The sequence below is a fragment of the Phoxinus phoxinus genome (genome assembly GCF_949152265.1).
Source record: "Phoxinus phoxinus genome assembly, chromosome: 18".
In the NCBI taxonomy this organism is placed as follows: domain Eukaryota; kingdom Metazoa; phylum Chordata; class Actinopteri; order Cypriniformes; family Leuciscidae; genus Phoxinus; species Phoxinus phoxinus.
In genome coordinates, this window is record NC_136893.1 from 1,519,420 (window position 1) to 1,532,477 (window position 13,058).

A 13,058-nucleotide genomic window follows, 5' to 3' on the forward strand; every position below is an offset into this window, starting at 1 on the left:
ATATATATATATATAGGCTATATATATGATACATGCATATACACACACAAATACATATTAAATTAAATAAACAAATAATTATAATATATGTCATTAAATCAAGCCATAATTTGGATTGTTAAAAGATGACAGTTGAAATAACATTCATAACAAGGAAGATAATTTAAATTTTCCTCAAAGTAATTAGTTTTAACTAAAAGCCTGATTTCCAGACAGGCAGTTCTTCAGGCACACCGGCTGAATGTGACTCGTAAGATAAACTGATAAGCTCAGGACAAACTAAAAGGATAATCTAAAAATAAATGAAAAAGTGAAATGAAAAAGTTGATGGTGAAGAAGTTTAGTTGAAGAGCTGGAAACTTTAAAAGAAATGGTGACCGGTTACATCACGTCAACACACACATTCCCTTATACACTGTAAAAACATAAATCATCAATGAGTTATGACAACATGTTTTTACATTGCTTTAACTCATCAAAATAAGTTAAACAATTTTAAACTTTTTTTTAAAAGTTATACAAGATGCAACTCATTTTTAAGTCAGTTTAATGTGATTTAAGTTGAAATGACTTAAATATCCAAGTTGATTTTACTTGAAATATAATATCACAAGTCTTGATGTTAGAAACAAAAGTTGTCAATTCGTAATTTATTCAGGCTTATTCTGCTTTATCTCCACATGCACATCTATATTCACAACATAAAGATCAGAATTCATATAGTCGACTTCAGCATATCTCAGGCTTTGGAGCAAGACTTTATATAGAAAATTACTTTACTACAGTTTAATCAAACCGAGAACATGAACCAATCATGCCATTACTTACAGAAGAACAATACAATTATGAAACAAAAAGAATTAAATTATGAAATGGTCCATATTTGGCTCTTCCTATATACGGTTTTATTGTCTCAAGTTACACAACAGTGTTTGACAAACTCACGGCAACTGGACTCTGTCCACATATATAAACCTTATCAGAAAACACTCACTGAGCCAAAAAAAAAAAAAAAAACGAAAAAAAAAAAAACACTATAAAAGCGACAACAAAACAAGAGTTTACGATCTCTTTAACCTCAGCCCACCTCGGTTCATATGCACACACGCAATGATGAGCCGAAAGGAGGATGTTTTCAATAACCACATGACAGTACGGTATGTGCTGTAATATTTGACTGGTTTGACTGGTTACTCTGGAAATATTTATCTAACCACACACTGGCACGCAACCGTCTGTCTCTCTGAATTTTAGGCTTCACATGAGTTCTGTCTCTTTATCTGTGGCCACACACACACACACACACACACACACACACACACACACACACACACACACACACACACTAGAGCGTCCCACCTACATTTGGCATGAAGAAAAGAAACGAAAACGAAAGTGTTTGTCGAGTCTCTTTAACACAGAGCTCCCAGTCCTCCATGCAAATGTCAGCTGAGAAGGACACACACATGTGCTCAATATGCCTCCAGGACCTGAAGGAAAACACCTGTCCTCAGTGCGGGGCAGATCCGGATGAATCCATAGATTCGGTTGCAGGGACACTGGAAAGGATGGGATTTCAGACGTGCGACTCCTGCACTGGTGAGAAGGAGAAAGCCATCAAGACTTGTCTGGTGTGTTTGGCGTCGTACTGTGAGACTCACCTTCAGATGCACAACGAGCTGAGCGCTGGGAATACACACTTACTGGTGGACGTCACTGGGAAACTGCGGGAAAAGATGTGCGGAGAACACCAGAAGCTCTTGGAGGTTTACTGTCGCACTGATGGTCAATGCATCTGCTGTTTCTGCATGCTGGATGTGAAGCACAAAGGACATGATGTGGTGTCGGTGGCGACAGAGCGAGCTGAGAAACAGGTAGAGTGTGTGTGTGTGTGTGTGTGAGTCTCTGGTATGACAAGTAGAAAGACATTCCTTCAAGTCAACAGGTTATGACACTTAAAAGCAGCTGGTGTCATTGTGATTATGGCAGTCATTTCCACACACTAAAAAAAAATGTATCGTAATTTTAACGGTAAGACTGTGAAAACCTGTTAATTGGTTAACAGAACGTTTTCATACTATATACGCTAAATAACTGTGATGCATTAACCATACACATTTAATGTTATTTTACAGTAAAATACAATTAAATTTACAGTTTTTGGAAGTGAAAAAGAAAAATGCTACTGTGAAAATCTGTTAATTGGTTAACAGAAAGTTTTCATACTCTTTATACGGTGAAAACTGTGAATCTAGATCTAACCATACATTCAATGTTATTTTACAATAAAATACAATTAAATTTACAGTTTTTGGAAGTGAGAAAGAAAAATGCTATAATGAAAATATGTTAATTGGTTAACAGAAAGTTTTCATACTCAATATACGGTGAAAAACTGAATCTAGATCTAACCGTACATTTTATGTTATTTTACAGTAAAATACAATTAAATTTACAGTTTTTGGAAGTGAAAAAGAAAAATGCTATAATGAAAATCTGTTAATTGGTTAACAAAGTTTTCATACTCTATATACGCTGAATAACTGTGATGCATTAACCATACACATTTAATGTTATTTTACAGTAAAATACAATTCAATTTACAGTTTTGGAAGTGAAAAAGAAAAATGCTTATGTAAAAATCTGTTATTTGGTTAACAGAACGTTTTCATACTCTATATACGGTGAAAACTGTGAATCTAGATCTAACCGTACATTTATTGTTATTTTACAGTAAAATACAATTCAATTTACAGTTTTTGGAAGTGAAAAAGAAAAATGCTATAATGAAAATCTGTTAATTGGTTAACAAAGTTTTCATACTCTATATACGCTGAATAACTGTGATGCATTAACCATACACATTTAATGTTATTTTACAGTAAAATACAATTCAATTTACAGTTTTGGAAGTGAAAAAGAAAAATGCTACTGTGAAAATCTGTTAATTGGTTAACAAAGTTTTCATACTCTATATACGGTGACAACTGTGAATATAGATCTAACCGTACATTCAATGTTATTTTACAGTAAAATACAATTCAATTTACAGTTTTTGGAAGTGAGAAAGAAAAATGCTATAATGAAAATATGTTAATTGGTTAACAGAAAGTTTTCATACTCTATATACGGTGAAAAACTGAATCTAGATCTAACTGTACATTTAATGTTATTTTACAGTAAAATACAATTAAATTTACAGTTTTTGGAAGTGAAAAAGAAAAATGCTACTGTGAAAATCTGTTAATTGGTTAACAGAAAGTTTTCATACTCTATATACGGTGAAAAACTGTGATGCATTAACCATACACATTTAATGTTATTTTACAGTAAAATACAATTAAATTTACAGTTTTTGGAAGTGAAAAAGAAAAATGCTATAATGAAAATCTGTTAATTGGTTAACAGAAAGTTTTCATACTCTATATACGCTGAATAACTGTGATGCATTAACCATACACATTTAATGTTATTTTACAGTAAAATACAATTCAATTTACAGTTTTGGAAGTGAAAAAGAAAAATGCTACTGTGAAAATCTGTTAATTGGTTAACAGAAAGTTTTCATACTCTATATACGGTGAAAACTGTGAATATAGATCTAACCGTACATTCAATGTTATTTTACAGTAAAATACAATTAAATTTACAGTTTTTGGAAGTGAGAAAGAAAAATGCTATAATGAAAATATGTTAATTGGTTAACAGAAAGTTTTCATACTCTATATACGGTGAAAAACTGAATCTAGATCTAACTGTACATTTAATGTTATTTTACAGTAAAATACAATTAAATTTACAGTTTTTGGAAGTGAGAAAGAAAAATGCTACTGTGAAAATCTGTTAATTGGTTAACAAAGTTTTCATACTCTATATACGGTGAAAAACTGAATCTAGATCTAACTGTACATTTAATGTTATTTTACAGTAAAATACAATTAAATTTACAGTTTTTGGAAGTGAGAAAGAAAAATGCTACTGTGAAAATCTGTTAATTGGTTAACAGAAAGTTTTCATACTCTATATACGGTGAAAACTGTGAATCTAGATCTAACCGTACATTCAATGTTATTTTACAGTAAAATACAATTCAATTTACAGTTTTTGGAAGTGAAAAAGAAAAATGCTACTGTGAAAATCTGTTAATTGGTTAACAGAAAGTTTTCATACTCTATATACGGTGAAAACTGTGAATCTAGATCTAACCGTACATTTAATGTTATTTTACAGTAAAATACAATTAAATTTACAGTTTTTGGAAGTGTAAAAAAAGTTTTTAAAAAAAGTTAAAAAAATGTCCATCCATCTTCTTCCGCTTATCCGGGGCCGGGTCGCGGGGGCAGCAGTCTAAGCAGAGATGCCCAGACTTCCCTTTCCCTAGCCACTTCCTCTAGCTCTTCCGGGGGGACACCGAGGCGTTCCCAGGCCAGCCGAGAGACATAGTCTCTGTTACATAGTTTTATGGTATACAAAAAATGTATACCATAAATTGAAATTCAATGCCATAAAACCTAAAATATTACTACCGTATTTATTTATTTTTACAGTAAAGCACTTGCAACTACAGCTGCCAGTTGTTTTACCGTAAACTTTATATCAATGCCGTAAAACAAATATTCCTACCATTTTTTAACCTGTGGTTTGTTTTTTTATGTGTTCTTCCAAAATCTGTACATTTAATACTATTTTACTGTAAAATTACAGTTTTTCACTATGTATAGTAAGTGTACATAAACCATTAACATGTTTTTCCGTTGCATTTAAACAGTCTTTTACCATTAAAATAACGAACAATTTTCACAGTGCCGAAATCACGTTGGCATGTGTCTAATCAGTGTCCCAATGTGTACAAGGTAAAAATAAAAAAAGTTAAATTTACGGTAAAATACCGGCAGCTGTGGTTGCCAGTAGTTTACCGTATAAAATACAGTAGCAACATTTTAGGTTTTACAGACTTAATTTACAGTAAATAACCCGTATTTCATTATTGAAGTATTAATATCCGTTTTGTACCATACACTGAAAACCAAAAATAACTGCAGTGATGAAAGTCACATGATCAATCAAAGCTCATCACAAGCAGCTCTTCCACAAGAAAGTTAATACTAAAATATAAAAGATGCACAGTGTCATTAAACACCATCATGGTAACACACATGCAATTTTGAAAATGCAATAACCATTAATTTAACAACATTACATGTAACATAAAACAAAAAATGTACATAACTGATTAGAAAAAAAACTACGAAAACTATGAAGAAACAGTTATTTCAACAAAAATACATCAAATGTAAAGTGTCACGCAGGGAATTGTGGGAATATTAATTTACGTTTTTTCACTGTAAATTATACAGCGAGTTGTTCTTTTTCACTTTCAAAAACTGTAAATTTAGCGGTATTTTACAGTAAAATTACATTAAATGTACCATTAGATCGATCACAGTTATTTACCGTATATAGTAAGGAAACTTTCTTTTAACCAATTAACAGTTTTTCACTGTAGCATTTTTACAGTCTTTTATTGTTAAAATAACGATAATTTTTCACTGCAAAAAATGCTTTTCTTACTTAGTATTTTTGTTTTGTTTCCAGTCTAAATATCTAAAAATTATTAAATCAAGAAGCATTTACTAGAGAAGTAAAATGACATAAGAAATTCTATTTTGTTTTAAGATAAAAAGAAAGTAATTTAAGTATTTTTTGCTTAAAACAAGCAAAATTATCTGCCAATGGGGTAAGATTTTTTTTTTATTCAAATGGAAACCAAGAATTTTTTTCTTACCCCATTGGCAGATAAATTAGCTTGTTTTAAGCAAAAATTACTTAAATTACTTTCTTTTTATCTTAAAACAAAATAGAATTTCTTATGTCATTTTACTTCTCTAGTAAACGCTTCATGGTTTAAGAATTTTTATATATTTGGACTGGAAACAAAACAAAAATACTAATTAAGAAAGTATTTTTTGCAGTAGAGAGCCAGCGTCCTTACCAGTGTACGAATGAGTACATTATACAACAATTCACAACCTAGAGATCTGATTGAGACACACCCACGGTCTTGAGTCTTGTTGTCCAATGATTCCCAGAGGCAGCTGGAAAAGGCCCTGCAGATGGTCATCGATCGAGAGACTGAGCTGAAGGAGATCCAGAAGTCAGCAGGTTCCCTCACGGTAAGTCCGTGGCTCATTTAAAAGTGCAATAAGTTTCCAAAGTCTTCCTTTTATCTCAGATTAATAGGCAGAAACTATAATTAAGCCATTGGTAGACTTCACAAAGCGAGTTGAACCTTGAACAATGGGACAAGAAGTTACACACTTTCACCATAGACTGTAAAAAAAGAAAAAAAAAAAAAAAAAGAAAAAAAAAAAGAAGGATTTAGTGTCCGTGACGCTTTTTCTTCTGTAAAATTGGGCATTTTAACATGGGGGTCTATGGGATTGACTCTCTTTTGCAGCCGGTCTCTAGTGGCCAGTCGATGAACTGCAGTTTAACTTCCGTGTTGGTTGCAAGAGAGAGACGGGAAGGTTACCGCTTGACTTTCACAAATGAACAACCAAATAAATGCTTAAAATTCTTAAGTTCATCTGACTATATGTCCACTGACAGAACCTGACTCAAGCCACAGAGGAGGAAGGTGACAGGATCTTTACCGAGCTGGTCAGCTTTATACGGAGAAGCCACACAGAGATGATTGCGCGGGTCCAAACTCAGATGACCACGGAGTTGGACCGCATTCAGGGACATTCGGAAGGTCTTGAACAGGAGATCTCGAAGCTGAGGAGGAAACAGGCCGAGCTGGAGCAGCTCTCACACACCGATGATCACATTTATTTCCTCCAGGTAACACACGGCGTCCAATCCTGCTCCGGGATGGCCACTGTCCTGCACAGTTTAGCTCTAACCCCAATTAAAGGGTTAGTTCACCCAGAAATGTAAACTCTGTCAGTAATGACTCTCCTCATGTTGTTCCCTGTCAGACTTTCCTTCATCTCCAGAACACAAGTGAAGATATTAGTGATTAGATCTGAGCGCTGTCTCACTCCTCCAGAGGCTTCTGTTGTAATTGAAACTTGCCGGTCCAGAAAGTTAGTAAAGACAATGTTTAAAATAGTCCGAGTGACGACAGCGGCTCAACCTGAAGTTTATCAAGCGGCGAGAATACTTTTTGTGCGCAAAAATAAGGACTTTATTGAACTCTTGATGTTCTTCTGTGTGTTCCTCTGAGTGAGTTCCAAGGGTGTGACAGCACAGCGCTTCTGGGTTGTACATCAGAACGGAGGCTCACTATTGGCCAGCATCACACACATGACCAGCGTCGGCCAATAGTGAGCCTACGTTCTGATGTACAGCCCAGAAGCGCTGTCACACTACGGGAACTCACTCAGAGGTTCTAACTTTCTGGAACTTGATCACTTAGAATTCACTATGTTGTTGATTTATTATTCATTTTTTCCCTTACAAAATTGTTTAATGCAGCATTCTATATGTATATAGGTGTGTTTGAGTTGTTTAAATTTTTTTTATATATATAATTAATATATCATAGAGGGTAAATTGACCCTTCGCAGGGAGCTTGATTGACAGGTGATCTGACCAATCATACTTCGCCAACCGCCATTTTGTCCGACAAAGCCGTCAGGAGAGTTGGTAGATTACGTTGGAGGATTTGAGCTTGAGAAGCGGAGTGTACTGACGCCTTTCCACGGTTAAAACAACATTCCTTCTGATGTTCATTCATGTTTATTTGATGCTATAAATGAACTAGAAGGAAGAGATGATCGGTTCACGAGCGGCTTTAACTGAGGCGACACAGCGATCTGTCACACACATTAAAGAGCCACAAAACGCTATTTATTGTTTACATTTCTTTTAAAAAATGACCAAATTTGAAAGGTGAGACTTTGTTTAATATGTTTAATATCAAAAGTAACCAAAAAAAGTAAGCTAGTCTGTATTGTTCACTGCATGAGAACATGGTGTGTGTGTGAGAGCGGCGTAGCTTGTCGGACATAGCGACAGTAATTAAAGGGGGCGGGTCTTTGCGAACGGTCAATTAAACGCAATATGCGTTGACGTCACAATTGTACTGCATTGTGATATATGAAGCTGCCTGAAGTGTACATATGAAGTAGACTCGCTCCCTCTGTCAAAATCGAGGGAACGAGGGTCTGTCCATATAAACTTCCGTCATCCACTTCACGAAGTAGAACGCACTTCAAAATGGCGGCAGGGATTCCCCCGAGGGGAAGTTTGCAAATGCTTGTCTAAAAGTGGACTGGAACGCAGCCTATTTCTCGATCTGTTGTAGCACGCTTACCGCCACTCGTGATTGTCTCCAAATCTCATAGGAGGTCGAATCTCGCTGGCCGACTTTGCAGTGTACCGACTTTCCCAGCCGAGCCACTAATCCACAGTTCTCTTTTGGAGAAGTGATCAAGTCCCTCTCCACATTAACGGCACAAATAGAGGACATTTGGAGACTGGAAATGACCAGGATATTCTCAGCAGGTAAAAAGTCATGTTTTATGAAAAAAGTTAGTCCACATAAGTGGTCAGTTTTAATTCAAAGTATGGGACTACTACTAGATCTGTGTGGTCAAAATTTCCATCCATCCAAAAGCAACAAGTTCTCCCAGAAGTGGCATAGCAGCCATTCACTGACCTAATAATTGGTGGATTTCCGCATCAGTATCTTAACAGTTGGTGGGTGGGCTGTCAACAGTAGTGTATGACTATACCCTTAAAAATGAAGGTTTCTATTTGGCGTCAATGGAACTATCTTAACATCCATGAAACATTTTCAGTGCAAGAAAAAATGCTTAGTTTAAGAACTGTCCCCAGTTTCTTTTCAAAGGTTTGAATTGTCCTAATGTATTACAAAAAACTAGCCTGGTTCTACCAGACTCTTGTACATTTCATTTGTACAGAGTCTGACCTCTCTCCATTGACAAGCGTTAACTTGAAGGCGGGTACTCTGTTGAAGTTTAAAACTATTGGATCTGTCCAGAGCCACTCTGGATCTGCCATAACCAATCGCTAACGTTTGGTTGTGACGTATGACGACTCAAACTAGCGCACAACCTCAACGTCATCGTTCTCAGACACTCCCTCTGTTCGCTGATTAGACCTGCAAAAAATTGATCGGAGAAAACCCAAGAATACACCTCAATCCCAGACCTAGTACTGAAGGAAAATAGTACTGATGAACACAAACTTTCTTCTAAGAGCAACAAAATACTCACGGCTTTAGTTCACACAGGGCGCGTTCCGGGACTGATCCCGGTTATGTTACTAGGTTCCCATCCCGGCATCAATCCCGGGACGCAGGCCCGGATTGGCTAATCGGGAGCACCGGGAGAATTCCCGGTGGGCCGGTCTGTTTTATTGGCCAGGAGGGCCGGTGTTGTCATGGCACTGGGTTGAATGCTTTCCCTATATAGGCTCCAGTCACAGCGCAGCCCTACTATTTTTTTATTATTATTTTCTCGCAGCCCCACAAAAAAACAAGTCCGTTGTTAGAGATGTGCGAACAAAAAATAAGAGATACAAAACATGGATAATAGGCGCAATGGCGGCGCTGAAAAGGCCAGAATAATAAAAAATCTCTAGAAACTCAAGCGGCCAAAAAGCCTACGAGTCAGGGCCGTACCCACCCTTGAGGTCTCCGAGGTCCGGACCTCTGTAATTTTTCTGAGTGTATAAAGTTGTGAAATAATTGCCTAATATTAACTCTAATTTGGTGCTGTAATGATTCGCATATCGCGACGATAACCAACCTCATCATCTGAGCTGCTTTCGTTGGCAATGGCAAAATGTTTGAGATGTCCGATCAAAGCAAGCAGGATTTATATTCACAGAAGCGCGAGCCGCGGCCGCGCGCGAATCCTAGCGCGCCGCTTCTCGAGATAAGATGCAAGTGGCTAAACTAAACAGCTGTTTTACGATAGAAGTTTTAAAAGACCGACATAAATAATAAGTTTGCAAAAACTGTATCAATCAAAGCTCAGCTTCGGGAAGGGGAGATTTACAGGTAAAGATAAAGAGACTGAAGAAGAATGAGAGAAGGAGATGGAGATGAGAGAGGAGATCAGGTAGAGGAATAGCCTATTGCATACTGTGCTCAGAATGAGAATAACTTTATTACAATGAATTCCTATTTAACACAGATATACATAGCCTATGTTCTTTGCCAATGACAGTGTAAACATAATATGCCCCCGAACCCCCTGAGCCAGATCACTTTTGGGACCTTTGTATTTATAAAACCCTGTGTACGGCTATTGCACTGAATAGAAAATTATATTTTTGAAAAATACAATGAATTACAAGGCTGTACAGAACAGTGCACTATTGCAGACTTATAAACTGAGGGTTTAATTACATTATTTTAATATAGTCAGTCGGGAACTAAAGTGGGCCGGTCTAAGGCATGAAACTCCAGGGCTGAAAATGAGTCCCACTCCGGCCCTGCCGGGACGTGTTTGCGTTCACACAGAAGGCACTCTGGCAATTTTGCGGCAATTTCCCGGGATCACCGCTCTGTGTGAAAGCGGCTCAAGTTGCTCTCTGGGTCCTGCCTACATAATACTTCAGAGAACACTCGTGATTTAAAAGAATCATACGCGTCTCCCATCCCTTGCGAAAAAGTCTGCATATTCGCATATAACTGATCCATTCTCTTACACCTCACATCTCTCTAGTGACCGCGGAGAAGATCCTACTGCCACTCGAACCCAAAACGAGGGAGGACTTTCTACAGTGTAAGTCGTTCATTCTGCTCACATTTAAAAATAACCTAAACTTTCTCCATGAAAGGCAAAAGGCACAATAGGAAAATTCCTAGGATTAGTGATGAGGAGTGAGTACACAATGACTAGCGTAACAAACAAAAAAGTCGTGTAATCTGAACTAGTCTTGGCCAAGCTTTACTTGGGTCTTGCATTTTCACCTTGTGTCTCTCCTCTCCCATCAGTTCTGGTCTCCTTGAGTCTGGACCCAAACACAGCCCATAGGAACCTCCGGTTAACGGAGCAGAACCAGGCTGTGGATTGCAGCATTGAGTGCCAGTCATACCCTGAGCATCAGGACAGATTTGAGTGGTGGGCCCAAGTACTGAGCAAGAACGGGCTGACCGGCCGATGCTACTGGGAGGCAGTTTGGACCGGGCAATACGGCGTAGACATCGGCAGAACTGGGCAAGACGACGACAGTGGGTTTGGGTACAACAGACAATCCTGGAGTTTGGACTGTACAGTTTTCAGATATGCACTAGTGCACGATAACGAGGAGGTGATCATCAACGTACCCCTGTCCCACCGGATCGGGGTGTTTCTGGATCACCGGGCGGGACTGCTGTCCTTCTACAGCGTCTCAGACACCATGATCCTCCTACACCGAGTCCAGACCCGGTTCACTCAACCCCTTTATCCAGGATTTGGGCTCTTTCAGGGATCAAGCGCAAAATTTTGTGGACTGTAAGTCGGCAAACAAAACAAGTACAAATCAAAGACACAAATATCCCAGGTGTGGAAAGTGAGATGCCAGCGGTCCCGAAGAGAAAATTACGTCTATTAAAGGGACAATGTGTAGTTTTTTAAGTATTTTATTAACTAAAATCAATGTCTTTATTCATAAATATGTCCTCAGTGGAGTACAATTACCTCTCCCAATGATCCGACGTATCCTCGTACGCGAAGAATTTCTTATCTTTATTTACATGGGACGGGTAACTCCACGGAGGCTTCCATGTCGCTCCGCCATCTTGAAAAACTATAATAGCAGAGAGGGACAAAAAGCACTCGGCGACCTCAACGCGTGTTCGTCCAGAGCCGGCGTCACGTGACTGACACTGAAGCGGACGAGGAGAGAGTAATGCGCGTCACTGTCCCGGTACATCTGAAAGCCTGCACTGCACGGTACTTCATAATTCAGGATCATACTTATGCCGAGCCACAGGAGAAATGCCAACATTGAATTTAAAAGGAAACGTGACCGGCGAATTCAAAAACCGAGGTAAATATCGGGATAGCTTTACCCAGGTGGAAAGTGCGAATGAAGGAGAAAGACTTTGAAAGGGACGCTGAAGTTTCCTGCTTTCTTCTCGACGGGTACGTCAATGTTACGCTCTAAATTACAAGCTTTTTCTTCATTGCTTGGTTGTGTAATTCATTATATCGGCAGCATAACAGTAGAACATGTAACGTATAGTTAAACTCGACGAAGGGCTATTGCTGTCATCGCTTCTTGGTACATAACGGCTAGCGTAGTTGCAACACGCGTTTGAAAAAGCGAGGCGCTAGAGAGCACTATTCGTTTGAATGCAAAATGCAGAATACAAACGTTGTCCTAATTGATCAAATAAATATACGGCATTACCAACAGTGTTGCAAGACAATACTCAACGCTAAAGCTTCTGATTTTTTTGTTGGCTTGACATAATCGAGAATCTGTTTTTAAAGTCCCCCTGTAGTCAATAATTGTATCCCTTAAAACTCATCTTTGATCAGCAAAATTACATATTTAAACATTTTCTTCTTTAAAAAAATGCTTGAATGTAACTCGACACTCTTGCCTCATTTAGTATGCGCGGTTCTATGAATATGCAAATGAGCCCCGCCTCCACTTACTCACTCAGAGATCCACTGGTTGACGATCACACGTTGATCTGATTGGTCAAGGTAGTTTGTGATGTCAGAAACACCAGCGATTTCAAACCGTGTGTTTGAGACTGTCTTTGGTTCACTGCAGTTTTAAGCAGAAAATACTCAGCAATGCTGTCGACTCATGAACTGACACATGGTGTGTGTTAAAGCAGATTAATAACACCACATACACACATAAACTACATTAAAAGCTGGATTTACACCACAGGGGGACTTTAAGGTAGTGCACTTGTTTTTAACATTTCATTTATGTCAAAAGTGCTTTAGCTCTAGATTTATGGTTGTGTTTTGATCTGATGTTAAATGAAGATAGGAACTAACTTTTCAAACATGTAAAGTTAACAATAAAGGGATAGTTCACCAAAGAATGAAAATTCTGTCGTTATTTACTTA

General features: G+C 37.7%; 1 protein-coding gene across 1 annotated transcript; it reads left to right on the plus strand.

The window, feature by feature from the left end:
- The first annotated feature begins 52 nt into the window (after positions 1–52).
- On the plus strand, positions 53–13,023 carry ftr92 (finTRIM family, member 92). Its single transcript, XM_079589543.1, has 6 exons — positions 53–1,874; positions 6,090–6,173; positions 6,610–6,843; positions 8,352–8,511; positions 10,704–10,763; positions 10,976–13,023. Exons 1-6 carry the CDS (start codon positions 1,371–1,373, stop codon positions 11,479–11,481), a joined length of 1,548 nt encoding a protein of 515 aa, XP_079445669.1. The 5' UTR covers positions 53–1,370; the 3' UTR covers positions 11,482–13,023.
- Positions 13,024–13,058: the final 35 nt, after the last annotated feature.